Genomic DNA, 17,925 nt, shown 5'->3' on the forward strand with positions numbered 1-17,925 from the left:
TTTGATACTCAAAACAACAACACAGAGACAACGTACCAGTTTCCATCCAAGTCTGAGTGGCTGATAAAGGAGAGATAGAGAGTGAAAATATAATATGAAGGAAACAAACTCGGAAGAACAAAGAAGAGTCACGCAAAAGATGATAAAACAAACTAAAGTATTTGACAAGTTTCAAGCCTCAGCTCTCTCTATATATAAATATAATAATGACTCATTAACTAATTAACTGACACTCTGGTTATTGTTGATGAAAGCGTTCCAGGGTTGAGTCAGTACTTGAGTGACTGAAGTCAGTCTGTCAAACTGAGAAACCTGGTGTTTGATAAATGTCTCGAGTTCAACACTGAACTAAACTGACCAGAAACTGTTTCAGAAAAATCTATAAACTTAAATTATGTCACAACATGATCTTATAATGTGTTTGTGTCGTTGACACTATTGTAACAGTTTATTTAGTGTCTAAACCAGAAGGATGTGTTTCGCCTGCAGTTCATACTAAACTCTGCAGCCAGAATTCTGAGCCGCTCTAGTAGAAGAACTCACATTTCTCCTTCAAACTCTTCACTGGCTGCCAGTTTCTTTCAGGATCATTTTAAAATTCTGGTTCTTACTTTCAGATCTATTCATGGTCAGACCTTCCATCAGTGATCTGATCCAGATTTACACCCCAGCTCGGGCTCTGAGGTCTGTGGATCAGAATCTACTGATGGTTCCTGAACTTCCGGACCAGAGGAGAGAAATCCTTTCAGACTGTTGCTCCTAAGCTTTGGAACCATCTCTGTGTTTGATGATCCACTGACTCCTTCAAGAAACATCTGTGTTTGATGATCTACTGACTCCTTCAAGAAACATCTGTGTTTGATGATCTACTGACTCCTTCAAGAAACATGTGTGTTTGATGATCTAGTGACTCCTTCAAGAAACATCTGTGTTTGATGATCTACTGACTCCTTCAAGAAACATCTGTGTTTGATGATCTACTGACTCCTTCAAGAAACATCTGTGTTTGATGATCTACTGACTCCTTCAAGAAACATGTGTGTTTGATGATCTACTGACTCCTTCAAGAAACATCTGTGTTTGATGATCTACTGACTCCTTCAAGAAACATGTGTGTTTGATGATCTACTGACTCCTTCAAGAAACATGTGTGTTTGATGATCTACTGACTCCTTCAAGAAACATGTGTGTTTGATGATCTACTGACTCCTTCAAGAAACATCTGTGTTTGATGATCTACTGACTCCTTCAAGAAACATCTGTGTTTGATGATCTACTGACTCCTTCAAGAAACATCTGTGTTTGATGATCTACTGACTCCTTCAAGAAACATCTGTGTTTGATGATCTACTGACTCCTTCAAGAAACATCTCTGTGTTTGATGATCTACTGACTCCTTCAAGAAACATCTGTGTTTGATGATCTACTGACTCCTTCAAGAAACATCTCTGTGTTTGATGATCTACTGACTCCTTCAAGAAACATCTGTGTTTGATGATCTACTGACTCCTTCAAGAAACATCTGTGTTTGATGATCTACTGACTCCTTCAAGAAACATCTGTGTTTGATGATCTACTGACTCCTTCAAGAAACATCTGTGTTTGATGATCTACTGACTCCTTCAAGAAACATGTGTGTTTGATGATCTACTGACTCCTTGAAGAAACATCTGTGTTTGATGATCTACTGACTCCTTCAAGAAACATCTGTGTTTGATGATCTACTGACTCCTTCAAGAAACATCTGTGTTTGATGATCTACTGACTCCTTCAAGAAACATGTGTGTTTGATGATCTACTGACTCCTTCAAGAAACATGTGTGTTTGATGATCTACTGACTCCTTTAAGAAACATCTGTGTTTGATGATCTACTGACTCCTTCAAGAAACATCTGTGTTTGATGATCTACTGACTCCTTCAAGAAACATCTGTGTTTGATGATCTACTGACTCCTTCAAGAAACATCTGTGTTTGATGATCTACTGACTCCTTCAAGAAACATCTGTGTTTGATGATCTACTGACTCTTGTGTTTGTCTTATGTTGATCTTTTAAAGTATATATTTTTACTATCAAAGTTTTCTGATACTAAATCGTTTTTTTTAATCTTTACTCCTGTATTGATGCAATTCATTGTATTGTTTTAAATCACTTAACTTGTCACCATTTCAATGAAAATAATTGATCAACATCTTTAAGTATGACAGTGATGATGTGGAAAAATAAAATACATATAAATAAATAAGTAAATAAATAATAAATAAAGCAAAGTTTATCGTACAAAAAATAAAATATTTGAAGGACAATTTTCCACAAAATGAAAACAAGATATATACTATTACTATTATTATTATTATTATTATTATTATTATTATGAGGATTTAACTAGTAATTTGTTTAAAAAAGGGTAAACTGTGTTTATTTTCGGAAACACTTCAAAATGATTTTTTTTTATTATTCTGACCTTTGTTTTTCTGGAGATTAAATCTCATTTACCATAAGCACACCCACTCTGCTGTGATTGGACAAACATCAAGGTCATCAATCCAAAAAGTCTCCACCTCCGAGGGACTCGTTATATAAACAAAGCGGGGTGTGATTATAGCTGAGTGAAGCCATTATTACATCATAACCTCCGCTCTCATAACCTCTCGTTCGCCCAGATTTCAGACGGGGGGGAACTTTATTAAGTACAAAACAGAGAGGAGATAATAATAAGTATTTGACATTTTTCAGTCCAACGCGTTGAAAAAGAAACCCAGGATATAAATGTTTTCATGAAGATACAACAGACCAGTGAATCTACGAAGGGAGGTTGATGCATGACGATTTATTGAAAAGTGTTATAAGTTTCAAAGCAGTTTTTTTGTTGCTAAAAGCCTTTTCTGCAGCAGGTTTCATTGACTCGTTCATGTATAACCTTCACCTGTGACGGTCACTGTTATACCAGGCTTGTGAATTGTAATAATTCCATCATTCTTTGGTCGGCTTTAGGGAAGATAAGAAGGACTGACTATGTGCACCTTGAGCTTGATAAATATTAAATAATCTTTATAATTTAAGCAGTCTGACATGATGCGGGTTCTGTGAGACCAACAGACGTGTCTCTCATGTCGAGAACAGTTAGTCCTCCCACTCCATGGGCAGCAGCCAGGGATGTGCATGAGCGGAGCTGTGTGGCTTCTTGGGGACGTATGTGCGGGAAACGTCTTTGTTCTTTCCTGCTGTGGAAGGCTTTTGAACTCTCATGGCTCTGGTCAGCGAGCGGTCCAGTTCCTGCGCCTCGTCCGTGGGCCGTCCTCTCAGAATATGCCTGATGGTGGGAAGCGCTAATTCCGACTTACATTCCAGGTAGCTCCTGAGGTTGAGCTCAGGAAAGACGGCCTCTCTGAGCGCCAGCGCCAGCTGGTCCTCGCTGTGAGACGCCTTGAGCTGCTGGAAAACTTTGTGTTCCAGAGCACTGAAGCACAAAGCTTCTTGTGGCAGCTTCGACTTTCCCACGGAGCGGTCGGTCTGACTCTTCTTCCGGAGGGAAGTCTCTTTGGCTTTGGTGGGACTCCAGCCGTCTAGGGTCTGGAGGTCTTTCTTCTTGCCAGAATGGAGCTTTTCTGATGCGCTCGGGAGAAGCTGATAGAGCCCTTCGTCTGCCAAGTCTGCCAAGTCACCGACCAGCAGCTGCTGAATAACTCTCTTCCTCATGAGAGGAGACGAGACAGTGACCGGACCGAGGGCTGGACTGCCTGCATCGGACACAATCACAGCGTGTTACACTTCCGGGACTGCGGGAAAATCTGTGGGAAGGGTTCCTTCATGCCCAGCATGCAACCCTGTGCACCGATGGACCCAAAGCACATTTCCAGCTGGACGCCACTCATGGAAGCAGATTCTTAGGCGATGCAATGTTGCCATGTCCCAACAAACATGCCAATAAAAAATGCCCAGGAAAAGAAGCGTGGAAGTCACAAGAACATGCAGATTCCTACCGCAGACATAAATACCAGACACTCTGCTCGACCAGCCGGCCACAAGAAAGTCACAGACGGTTTCGAAAGGCAGCCGTTTTCTACTGAAGCCTCTGCTCATCCTCATAACATTCAGCAGCCGAACAACATGACGGCCATGTTGTTGTTTTATCGCCTGCATGACCAAAGCGCGCATGCACCGATATCGTTGGCACTTACCGTCCTTGAACGACACCAGGACGACCCGGCCGTCCGCGACCTGTGGCTTCCTGAAGTTTCCGTTGAGGGGAACCGTGGCCGTGTCTTGAGGGTGGGTGGAGTAGAGGGTCGTTGACAGGGACAGGAACTGTGGCGACACAAACACGTTTACAATTACATTTTCAACGGTTGACTTTTACAATTGGAGGCCAAAGTACCTGTTTACGAGAGATGGTGATGTGGTTCCTGAAGATGGTCCAGAGGACACTGGGGTAGCAGGGAGGGGTCGTCAGAGAACCATCGTAACGGTAGTACTCGTCCAAACGTGTCGGCAGAAGAGCTCGGACGTTAAAACCGGGAACCTGGATTTTCTGACCTGGAAATGAACACAACAAAGGACTTCAGAGGAGCCGTCACCAAGTAGGACATGATGGTTGTGTTGCTGCTGATGGACGACACCAGTTAGCATCCCCTGGCCTTAACCTAACACACACTTGACTCTTTGTATTCAAGGTTTTGCTTCTGAATTCCTATTATTGTAAGAAAAGATGCTCCTGTTTTGAGAAATGATGTTCAACCATTCCACTTGAATACTGATCATCTTTATTAGATCTCTTTAAACTCCTGACATTGATTATATACTGACTTTGAAAAAAAAAAAATCTTTGCCTGGTCGAGATGAAGATTACAACATCAATCGCTGTGACAGCACTTGATGGATCACTTATAAATGTTATTTTAAAGATATTGAAATAATATGCGATGCTGTCGACTGCCTCAGGAACAACCTCTAGTCCTCTCAGGGTCGATTTGTGTCTGAATGAGAAGCCATCGAGGTGTGGATCAGGATCTAGGACCATGGGCTGGACAGTCTTGTCCAGTATCTTGGTGTGAGAGAGAGATGGACCGTCAGACCTGCAGGTGGCGCTATATTGATGCACATTCATTTAGATTCTCATTCTTCCAGGTCATGGTTATACAGAATGCAACTGGACTGAGTCCAATTCTTCTGTTCCAAATAACTGGCCTGTGAAGCAGGTGCATGTTTACTAGGGGCGGGTGTTGATCAATATGTTTGTCGTAAAGTGATTCAGCTCTGGAGGGGTATTTGCTCTCCCTGTCAAATGATTCTAGGTGTGGATGCTTGAGGGATTTTGTAATCTTTTGTCTAAACAAGAAGGATGTGTCTCACCTGCAGTTCATACTAAACTCTGCAGCCAGAATTCTGAGCCGCTCTAGTAGAAGAACTCACATTTCTCCTTCAAACTCTTCACTGGCTGCTCTAGTAGAAGAACTCACATTTCTCCTTCAAACTCTTCACTGGCTGCCAGTTTCTTTCAGGATCATTTTTAAATTCTGCTTCTTACTTTCAGATCTATTCATGGTCAGACCTTCCATCAGTGATCTACTGATGGTTCCTGAACACTGAACTTATTTTCTGAGACTCCTGTGTTTGTCTTATGTTGATCTTTTAAAGTATATATTTTAACTGTGTATTGTTTTTGATTGTTAAAACGCCTTTTGACCCTGGTCTAGATAGATCTTTACTATACTATAGTACTAAACTGTAGTAAATAACCTTTACTTTACTACTAACTTCCTAACTTTAACTCCTCTTTCAAACCATGTATCCTCTCCAGCCAGCATCTGTTCATTGCTGGCAAGGCAGCGTTTCCTCGTCATAGGGTGTCTGTGCCTGTCTTGGCTTAGCCAAAAGTTTAAGTCCTACCGATGTTTAGGACTCAAATAACAAGCTGGAAGATATAAATGAGTGAAACGCGTTCACCCTGCAGGCTTGAGTCTTGACTCATGGTATCCTCGCTGCCACCTTACATAGAGAGAAGCCTGTTGAGTTGATGTCGTCATCGGAAGATGTTCTTGTCGTATCCAACTGTTAGGAGGCCTGTGGGCTGAGCCAGGTCAGGTAGGAGAGGCTTTACATGTGGAGGCTCATGCTTATCCAGTTAGTTTTTCTTCTAATTGATCCGAAGGTTACTGATGATGCCTCGAACCTTTACCTTATATCAACGGATTATAGCTCAAGTGGATGCTCTCAACCTTCTATGTGTTCCTTGAACAAATAAGTTGCAACAATTGTGAAACCTCAGTCCCTGAAAAGTCATGTGGCTCCTGCCGAAACCAACACTGAGTTCAAGTGCTTCTACGAAGGGAACTCTAGAGGAAACACGGCTCCGGTCGACGACTCACCCGTGTATTTGATGCCGTTGATGAACTTGAGGAACTGATCGAAGTCGGGGTTAAACTCCCCAACCTGTGAGTGGGGAATAAAACAGCAAAAATAAATGTTAAAGACAAGTTTTTTCACACAAATTCCCACTCATTGTACCTCGATTAGAACACCCAGCACCGCCAGGCCATCAGATTTGTCCACCGCCATCGTCATGTTCTTGTACTTGTCCGAGTTATAGTGCACGACGTGCATCTGAGAGAGAGAAGTGATGAGCCTCGTGAAAATATGATAGTTAAGACCAAATATGATGCTTCTTGTTACCCTCCAGGACTACAGCTGGTGGCACATTCCATCATCTACACTGACATTAGGAGACCACACGTGTTTATTTCAGTCGAGGGTGACGACTTCGACGGACACAAACATGTAGACAATTATCTTCTCCGCCCACAGATCCAGCACTTTCTCTGGGAAACTTGATGCCTCCAGTCAGACAGGCCTTGAAAAAGAGCACGTCATGACTGTGGTTCCGAGCGCTGGACGGACTTGAAATGACTTGTTTTCCCCGACGTGTCCTCTGGCAGACTCGGGTCAAACCACATCAGCGTTAAACGTGGCTGCGCCCGCCCCGTGGCACCCAATCTGCCATCTGACACAGGCGACACCAGACGCAGATTCGTTGGAACCGTTCGAGTGATTCTTTTTATTGATCAATGAAATTCATCGGTTGTTTCTTTGTCTTAATAAAAACTGTCTGGTGGACACGTCGTCTAACTGAAGCCGACGTGACTAAGAACTTTTACACAACTCCACTCCGAAGTACAATTTAGTTTGACGAGTTTTATACAATTACATTCAAGTTCTGCCCACATATATATATACAGTATATATATATATAAAACCCAATCCCAGCCGTGAAGTCACGGAAAATAAAGAGGATATAAGATGCTACTAGTGTCCGCAAGGTTTTATACGTGTCGTCTGATTCTGGCACCAGCAACATCGACTCTACATGTCACAAATGTATTTAATAGTAACTCAATTCAATGTCAAAACCTCCTTTTTATTGCAGATAGTTTAAGTTTTACCCAATTTTCTTTATATGAGCATCGGAAAGAAACATCCAACATGGGAAAAATGCTTAAAACTAAAGATTAATACATTCCCTACAATCCAAACTGTAAAGATTTTAATTGAATCTATATCAAAAATATTATTGTGTATATTGATTCCTCACTGTCTAAAGCACGGGTCAATCAAAGGAGCCGAAATCCTTAGGCTGACGAAGGAACAGGTCGAACAAAATAAACAAACTTAAGCAAACTGTTAAAACACTGTCAACAGTAAAGAGTCAGATATTATTTTTAAATAATGTTCTTATATATATATTGTTATTATAAGTTAAATATGTCCTTCACTATCAAACACTCACAAAGCAAATTTTGTTACTTTAACATTATCTTTACTGTTATTTATTTATTCAAACTACTGTCAATCATGATCATCATCCTCTGAACACTGTCATCAGTGAACACATGGAGCACCAATGCTCCTCCCATGATGCAACACTGTCATCAGTGAACACATGGAGCACCAATGCTCCTCCCATGATGCAACACTGTCATCAGTGAACACATGGAGCACCAATGCTCCTCCCATGATGCAACACTGTCATCAGTGAACACATGGAGCACCAATGCTCCTCCCATGATGCAACACTGTCATCAGTGAACACATGGAGCACCAATGCTCCTCCCATGATGCAACACTGTCATCAGTGAACACATGGAGCACCAATGCTCCTCCCATGATGCAACACTGTCATCAGTGAACACATGGAGCACCAATGCTCCTCCCATGATGCAACACTGTCATCAGTGAACACATGGAGCACCAATGCTCCTCCCATGATGCAACACTGTCATCAGTGAACACATGGAGCACCAATGCTCCTCCCATGATGCAACACTGGCATCAGTGAACACATGGAGCACCAATGCTCCTCCCATGATGCAACACTGTCATCAGTGAACACATGGAGCACCAATGCTCCTCCCATGATGCAACACTGTCATCAGTGAACACATGGAGCACCAATGCTCCTCCCATGATGCAACACTGTCATCAGTGAACACATGGAGCACCAATGCTCCTCCCATGATGCAACACTGTCATCAGTGAACACATGGAGCACCAATGCTCCTCCCATGATGCAACACTGTCATCAGTGAACACATGGAGCACCAATGCTCCTCCCATGATGCAACACTGTCATCAGTGAACACATGGAGCACCAATGCTCCTCCCATGATGCAACACTGTCATCAGTGAACACATGGAGCATCAATGCTCCTCCCATGATGCAACACTGTCATCAGTGAACACATGGAGCACCAATGCTCCTCCCATGATGCAACACTGTCATCAGTGAACACATGGAGCACCAATGCTCCTCCCATGATGCAACACTGTCATCAGTGAACACATGGAGCACCAATGCTCCTCCCATGATGCAACACTGTCATCAGTGAACACATGGAGCACCAATGCTCCTCCCATGATGCAACACTGTCATCAGTGAACACATGGGGCACCAATGCTCCTCCCATGATGCAACACTGTCATCAGTGAACACATGGAGCATCAATGCTCCTCCCATGATGCAACACTGTCATCAGTGAACACATGGAGCACCAATGCTCCTCCCATGATGCAACACTGTCATCAGTGAACACATGGAGCACCAATGCTCCTCCCATGATGCAACACTAATAGACTCAGGGACTCATTCATTCCTCGTGTTATTAGATTGTTTACTTTGGGGGAGTTTGGGGGCAGAAGTGAAAAGATGATTCTTTGTTAATCTTTGTATCCTTTGATTTTAAACCAACCATCCTGCGAGTCACATTAAATAACTTGGCAGGTGAGATCTGAGTTTGACTCTTGTTCAGGTCTACAATTCTACCTCTTAAATCAAATATTGAAGTCCTGCTATATTAGTTCTTCATATTCATAAATCATACTGTTTCTCTTCCTCTCGCAAGACGCGAAAGCATCCGAGTGGATAATGTGCCACAGAAGCAGGAACATTGATACGTCAACACAGCAATTTAGCAGGTCATCAAGTCTTCATCCGGACGCTGCCTCGAAGGCTGTCGGTTTGAAACCCTGCCAGTCAAAAGTCTGTTGTTTACGTCTCAGGCTGTTAAGTCATGAGCGCTGATGCTGTCGCTCCCGATCTGATCTAAATAAACAACAAAGCTGCCGTTCTTCGGAACTCTTTTGCCACGAGTCGTGTGCGCCAACCTCATAAACTAGTAGGTTTGTTTGTGTGTGTGTGCGTGTGTGTGTGTATGTGTGTTTAAATATCAAGATTATTTTCACCGACATTCCGATAGAAGAAAGTAAAAAAAACAATAGCGTGACCTGCAAAAAAAGTACAATTAAGTGAATTAAAAACCAGCTGAAACTGCAAGAGCTCTGAACTACTACAAGATGTTTGTGTGTTTGAATCTATGTTTGATTGTATGCTGACGATGGTGTTATTTATGTTGTGTCTCCGAGCTTTTAGAGCCTTTGAGTTTGTGTATTATTTCTATGGAATGATGACAACAGAAGGTTGGTTTCTGGAGTTTGTATTTTTCTTATTTTCACTAGTACTTGTTATTTCAGAGAAAATCACTTTTCTTTTTCTAAATGAAACAGTAATAATCAATAGAACAGTTTTTTTATCGTTCTTAGCGGTGGTCCGGGGACCATTACTGGTCCGTAAAGGATTTGTTACCGGGCCGCAAAGAATTATAATTTCACTATTGATTAACACTGTTTGAAATGTGTGTTGTTTTTTATTTAAAAGTGGGTCATTTTCTGAAGTAACATAAGCCTGTGACTCTTGACACGTCAATGTGTTTGTTAACTTACAAAATCAACCTGTAAACAAGTAAAAATAAGTAATAAATATCTCTTTATCATTCATTTTTACTGTTTTAATCCGAAGGTTGGTCTGAGAATATCATTTAAAAACAGATCATTGATATAAACTACTGACCTCTCAGGTTGAGGGTTAAGGGGTCAACTGGATCAGGTCGAGGGAAAGGGGACAAAAAAAATATATGATAAATATAAAACTGCTTTTTATGTTTCTAGTGAATGGATGTAATATTTAAATAAAGAAGGTGGAAATAGGAAACAGAAATATGTGTGTTTCACGTATTAAAAGTGTCACATTTTAAAGGTTTAATTCTCTCAACACAATCAATCTTGTGTTACCTCGGCTGCAAACTGCCGACTGTTGACCAGATGTTCGGAGCCGGAGGGTCGACCGGGGGTCCCCCAGTGGAAGTGGAGCTGGGCTGCAGTGTAGCGATGAGGGAGGCTGGAGATGTGCATCTGGGACGGCAGCGAGATCTGAACTGCAAAGAGTCCACGAGACGTTAAGTTGCATCTTAAGAAGGACCGTCAGCTCACAGAGACACACTCGTGCATCAGAGGCAACACAAGAAAACCTGGCTCAGCGATTCTAGACCCGATGACGTTTGTCTGCGAGCCTGCTGCCAAGGAGCCTTCAGCGAGCTCGCGTGAGGGTCGGTGTGACTCGCTGAGTGACTCCACGACTCACCAGCTCACACCAAAACCCCAGATTATTCTTCCACTCGAGGAGCCGCCCAGCAATTGCAGTTGAGACACGGGTTACCTTTGTTTGGAAACAAAGCGAAGGGTTTGAATAAACCGTCATTGTGTGGAATAAAAAGACGTGTTGAAAAAGCTGCTTTTCCACTGCAGTCCTCGAGGAATGCTTCTGGAAGTTCTCACAGGATCAGGAATTTAGATGTTCGTGATACCGCGTGTATATTTACAACGCTACGATGTCGTCTGCGCTCGTGCTGACATTTCCAGTCGACAGTACGCGAGGCTCATGTGCGCGTCGAGTATTCTCCGACAGGAAGTGCAGAAGCTTTATCTTCATCATCTAAATGATTACAAAGACCTGGGAAAGTTGACTGTATTTATGAGGCGGTCGAGTGGTCAGAGAAACACATGGAATAGATTATTTAAAATAACTGCTTTTTTAATTGATCCATTTATAATCTAGTCATTATCTGTTCAAGTTCTTTATTTCATGAATACTTTTCCTGGTTTTCCCAACCTTTTGTAGGTCGTGGTGAAATGTTGGTCCTGATCGTTGAAATCTGAAATATAATACTTTTATTTCTTTAAGTGGATTATTTTGTGTATTATAGTCACATGTTTCAACCATGTTGTCACGTTTATATTGGATATCCAAAGATAGAAGGATAAAAACGTGGCAAAATCTGGCATATTTACCTTTTTTTTTCTTCCTTAAGTCTGAATATGTAATGTGGCTACTTAGTAAAGGTAACTGTCCATCACCGACACATATTAATCCAAATTAAAACCTTCTCATAAAAAAAACACACAAACAATTCTATATTTTCCATCGTATAAATTATGGCCCTAATACTATATGTTCTTTAACAATATATATTTGTTATGTATACAGATAATGATTTATGCCATGAAAACAAGACCTTATTTTTACCTTTAGTGACATCACTCAAACTCTTACTGGAGCCGAGGTCTTAAGCAGGCAAGTTCCTTCATTTATTCCCTAAGATAATGTCGATTAAGCTCAACCTTAGGACCAACATTGAAGCTAAATGTGGACAAAAGTGAAACTCTGGTTATTGCTGATGATAAAGTTCAGGAAATGTCTCGAGTTCAACACTGAACTAAACTGACACACATTTTCAACTGAGAAAACACTATAAACTTAAATGTTGTCACAACATGATCTTATAATCCATGTGTTTGTGTCGTTGACACTATTGTAACAGTTTATTTAGTGTCTAAACCAGAAGGATCTTCTCGCCTGCAGTTCATACTAAACTCTGCAGCCAGAATTCTGAGCCGCTCTAGTAGAAGAACTCACATTTCTCCTTCAAACTCTTCACTGGCCGCTCTAGTAGAAGAACTCACATTTCTCCTTCAAACTCTTCACTGGCCGCTCTAGTAGAAGAACTCACATTTCTCCTTCAAACTCTTCACTGGCTGCTCTAGTAGAAGAACTCACATTTCTCCTTCAAACTCTTCACTGGCTGCTCTAGTAGAAGAACTCACATTTCTCCTTCAAACTCTTCACTGGCCGCTCTAGTAGAAGAACTCACATTTCTCCTTCAAACTCTTCACTGGCTGCTCTAGTAGAAGAACTCACATTTCTCCTTCAAACTCTTCACTGGCTGCTCTAGTAGAAGAACTCACATTTCTCCTTCAAACTCTTCACTGGCTGCCAGTTTCTTTCAGGATCATTTTAAAATTCTGGTTCTTACTTTCAGATCTATTCATGGTCAGACCTTCCATCAGTGATCTGATCCAGACTTACACCCCAGCTCGGGCTCTGAGGTCTGTGGATCAGAATCTACTGATGGTTCCTGAACTTCTGGACCAGAGGAGAGAAATCCTTCCAGACTGTTGCTCCTAAGCTCTGGAACTGAGTATTGTTTTGATTGTTAAAGTTCTTTGTGACCCTGGTCTAGAAACATCTTGACTAATAACACTTACATAATTACTTAAATATCAAGCCCACAATTTCTGATATTAAATTGAAGAAACGATTATAGAAGAAAAAAAATGGAAAATAATGTAAAATTGAAATAAAAGTAACATTTATATCGTATATCAAGTGCATTAATTTGGTAATAATCATGTAATTAATATCGATTCATGCCTGAGGTTTCAAGATATTTCCTGTCAGTTTAAAATTGACTTTTACTCGCAGATGTTTACAAGTTAAAGTTGAATAAACAAATGTCCCAAATACTCTTCTTTCGTTGTAACATGTTTGTAATTTATGATAATATATTAACTTCTTTATGTATTTCAAAACACTCAGATGTTGGAGCAGAAGGTTGGACAGCAGTTCGTGGACATCAGGCCTGGAGAGACGAAGCGTGGAGGGAGTGACTCGACGGCGAGGACGGACAGACATAATGAGAGAGTGATTATGGAAAATTGCCGAGTCAGATTCACAAAGACGATCCTCCTGTCATTTTCTCCGCTTTGACCCAGAAATTAGAAGATGCTCTTCATCTGCGTGGAAGTCTTCTAATGACGAGTCTGCGAGGAGCCTTTAATCCCTCAGACAACAAACATGTCTTCTCACCCGAGTGGCCGTTGTTCCCCAGCGTGAGCTGCTCTCCGGGCGACAGCTCATAGTTCTGGACTTCGACCGCCCTCAGCGTCGGGTCGAACCTCAGCTGCTGGGTCTGGATGTCGATGGGAGACTGGAAGGATCCGCCACAGAACGGGTACTTCTTGGTCCACTGTTGTTCTCCATCTGGACCTGCAGGACACAGCATGGATCACATTGACTCAGAGAAGGTTCAGACCCTGAAAGAAGATCAAGACTCTCAGGTCGTCATGGAGTCAGACCTCCAGCAGAACCGTGGACGAGGTCCTGAAACCATCACGTGAACTTCTTTCTGAAGCCGGGTCACGTGTTCAGATAACGGTCGACAACCTCTGGAGCGACATCTGAACAACCTCACACCTTATCAGTCATGAAGAAGTCACCTTCAAGAACACACCTTTTCATTTCCTAATCTTTCATTTCTTCATCCGAAGCCACCGGGTCACCTTGACCCAGGAACAACACAAGGGTTAAAATCTAAGATATATTTTCTGCTGTTATTCACACTATTATATGTTCAGTCTTTTTTATCAATATCATTTTTTCCTAAATATAAGTACACAAATGATTGGGTTTTTTTGTATTACACTTTTTAACAAGAATCTATTATATTTTCTATTTTGTAGTTTATTTAATTATACCTAATCAGGTTTACTCCCTCTCTTTTGGGTTTTAAAATATTTAATTTAGTCTTATCTTAGATGATCCTCCTCATTTTTTTGATTTATTGCATTATTATTTTGAAGGTTTTCTTTCTGAACGCTTTCCTCTTAACCCTTGAGTTGTCTCTGGGTCAAGTTGACCCGAAGGCCTAAAAACAAATATAAGTGTTTTATCTCTTGTGTTCTCTCTGGGTCAAGGTGACCCTGTGGCCCTAAAACAAACGTGTTTATGGTATCCCTTGTGTTGTCGCTCGGCCGGATTGAACGACCTCCCTGGCTTCATTCGAAGCCACCGGGTCACCTTGACCCAGAGAGAACACAAGGGTTAAAATCCCCCTAAAAATATAAATATAAGTGTTTTATCCCTTGTGTTGTCGCTGGGTCAAGGTGACCCAATAAATATGTATTAAACCAGGGAGGTCGTTCACCTTGACCCTGAGGTAACGCAAGGGTTCAACTAAATTTGTTGTTGTTGTTTTTAACTAATTTGAATAATATATATACAGTATCCATTTAGATATAAATGATTTCTAAATTGAAATGTAATGTCCCACATACAGAAGACCTTTAGTTATTTTTAATTTTTTAATGATAATTATTATTTTTGGGATATTGTTATTATATATTCTGCTCCAGATTATTAAAATACAATTTACAAAAACATTCAGCAATTTATTTTTTATTTGTATCATGAAACTGAACTTCTTCTACATATTTTACCTTTTCTTAAACATAAAATAAAGATATTTTACTATGTTCAATGTATTTTTCTTTTAACAGAGTAAGTGAGACTTTAACTTGAGTATTAATGATTTGAATACAATAATAATATACATTGTTTGTCACTTTATTAGTGTAGAAATATCATGTAACCTGACCTGAGGTCAGCAGCATCAGCAACATTTAGTTTACTGTAATAAAAATGAATAATAAAAACAGGAACAACTGTAGCGCCTCCTACTGGACACATTCAAACACTGTCTTCTGTGCGAGTCGTTGAGTCAGTCTGTGGTCGAAGCTTCTGTCGCTGGAAAGATTTATGTTTCCAGTTATAATTACCGAATGTGATGATATAGTAGAAAAAAAAACTTTTTAATTAATAAAATCCTTTTTTCAAGTGTTTTTAATTTAACTGGAAAAATAATTATTGTATTATTATGTATTATTAATTATAATTGTCTTTTGTATTAATGCGGATGTATATTTTAACTTGAAAAAAAATCATTGCAAAAATGTCTTTATTCTATACTTTTAGTGAATATATTGTTTGATTTTAATATTTTTTTATATTTAATTTTCTTTAATTCTATTTATGCGTGTTCCCTCCATCTTTCATATCTGCATCATTTTATAATATTTAAAAACAAATGTAATATTTAACCATGTACAGTTGTTTGCACTGTGATCCTCATTTACAGAGTCTGTTTTTTCGTATTCTTTCAACTCGCTTGAGTAGTATTTTATACACCTTTTATTTTTGTATATTTATGAATTTCACTTATGTTCTATTTTAACCTGTTTCATCCGTGCATTCTAATGTTTTGTTTGTATATGTAGCAGGATATTTTAGCTGTAAAAACACAAACATATATTATATCCTTTAAAACATATTCAATTAAACCAATTATCATTTTAATATAAAATACATTAAAGGGTTTGCAATTGATTCAGAGAATATTCAGACGTTTTGAAGTTGAACACGAGGAATTAAATGTCAGAAAGATTAAATAAATAAGAAAGATATTCAATTATATTCTCCACCGAAACTGTGAACGTGGATTCATTTAGATCTACTTCGAGAAAGGTTAGAAATATGTATTTTAATGCCATTTATTATATTAAAGAACTCCTCAAACGAACATTTCACCTCATATAACGTTTGTTTTCCTGTTCAAGCGTCACCGGGTCACTTTGGTTCATCTTCTTTGAACGAGGATCACAACAATGTATCAGACGACACTCATGTTTCTCATCCAACACAAAAAACAGCTCAACAAGTATTTTAATCCTGTGACACTTGAGGGTTTATCAAATTAAATATTATCCTATTCAATCGAACCAAAGTTTCCAAAACACAAAAACACAAAAGTGAGAGTTTGAAAAACTGATCCGATCGTTCCTCAACCTTTCGTCCAGTCGTGTTTGTCACATGTTCCCCACGTCTGCACACGCTAATAAAAGAGTAGATAATTAGCCATAGATTAAAAGTTATCGTGTTTCCCGTCAGTTGTTGACAGAAAACATAGATAACGTGCAATTATGAAATTCTCATTTTTTCTGCTGAATTTACCTTGATTGTTTGTCTACGACATCACACTGTTGGCTTTAATAGAAAAGACTGTTGTGTTGTTGACGAGTATCAAGATCACGAATCACAACCTATTTGTTTGTTTGTTTTGCTTCTTTTCTTTTTAACTGGATTTTTAAAAAGGGTTATAGTTGTTTTTCTTCCACTTTATGATCTTAGTTCCTGTCTATAGTTGCATCAGTATGTAGTTCATCCCCTTTTTGTGTGACTGAATTAATAACATCCATAATAACCGTAATAACATCTGATGGTTTTAATAAATATATATATTTCTAACCTTTCTCGATGTGGATCTAAATGAATCCACGCCACAGTTTCAAAAACAATACATTTAGATATTGTTCACTTAATTACTTACTACTTACTTACTTACTTAATGTTTTTGGTTGAATTCAATCCATAAAAAGTGTGATCATTGTATGACATTCTTTTCTATTTTAATGTCATTTATTATATTAAAGAACTCAAACAAACTCAACATTTCAGCTGAAATAACATTTGTTTTCCTGTTCAAGCGTCACCGGCTCACTTGTCTTCATCTCATTTGAACGAGGATCACAAAATCTTATCATTGATTATTGATTGATAACTGATTATCAAACTTATACATTCATCAGACGTCACTTATGTTTCTCATCCAACACAGACAACACCTCAACAACTTTTTTAATCCTGTGACACTTGAGGTTTTTCAAAGTAAATGTTATTCTATTCAACACATAATCTTAGTTTAAGATAAGCATGTGATTAAGACTCACCGGTGTACGTCCATTTGGCCCCTGAAACAGAAAAATGTAAACAATATTAAAATAAAGAGGAGATCATGAGATGAAGCCTCAGTGACGGCCACAGGTCCAGGTCTTACCCGGCACAGGCAGGGCTAGAGTCAGGAGCAGGAGTGCGGTGGAGGTGAGCATCCTGGTCGTCGTCTGAAGAAGTGGAGCTCCAGCCTTCTTATACGCACTCAGCTGTTCTGTCCTGGTGACGTCACAGGACACAAGTGGACTTCTGTGGTCGCAGCAGAGCGAGACTCCTTGAGCGGCAGGAGAGGCTCGACGCACACGTGTCTGACGACAATGATAACAAGTCTCTCTCTCTGTGTTTGCAGACCTGCTCTGGGAGGATTGTGTACTTCTGAACGCACAGCAGTGTGAGAGATAATGTTATTAATGAAGACATTTTTACTTCTTCATGTGTGTTTTGTGGCTTTAAACACACTGTTGTTGAAGTTTTGTGTGTGTTATGAAGTTTGTTGTGTACAGGGTTGTTGTGTGGTTTGTGTGAAGTGTGTTGTGTGACGTTGATGTCGAAGTAGTTGTTACTTGAATTATACATAACATCATACTTCATACATACATAGATTCATACTTCATACATACATAGATTCATACTTCATG

General features: G+C 39.9%; 1 protein-coding gene across 1 annotated transcript; it reads right to left on the bottom strand.

Moving 5' to 3' along the window:
- Nucleotides 1-2,814: 2,814 nt before the first annotated feature.
- On the bottom strand, nucleotides 2,815-17,469 carry ca12 (carbonic anhydrase 12). The gene is made up of 9 exons (XM_087796702.1): nucleotides 17,394-17,469; nucleotides 17,287-17,307; nucleotides 13,532-13,711; nucleotides 10,621-10,763; nucleotides 6,508-6,603; nucleotides 6,369-6,432; nucleotides 4,379-4,536; nucleotides 4,182-4,308; nucleotides 2,815-3,740 (listed from the first exon to the last, which is right to left on the bottom strand). Exons 1-9 carry the CDS (start codon nucleotides 17,443-17,445, stop codon nucleotides 3,124-3,126), a joined length of 1,458 nt encoding a protein of 485 aa, XP_087652828.1. The 5' UTR covers nucleotides 17,446-17,469; the 3' UTR covers nucleotides 2,815-3,123.
- Between the last annotated feature and the right edge of the window lie 456 nt (nucleotides 17,470-17,925).

This window comes from Callionymus lyra, chromosome 8, assembly GCF_982586985.1.
Source record: "Callionymus lyra chromosome 8, fCalLyr1.hap1.1, whole genome shotgun sequence".
Taxonomy (NCBI): domain Eukaryota; kingdom Metazoa; phylum Chordata; class Actinopteri; order Syngnathiformes; family Callionymidae; genus Callionymus; species Callionymus lyra.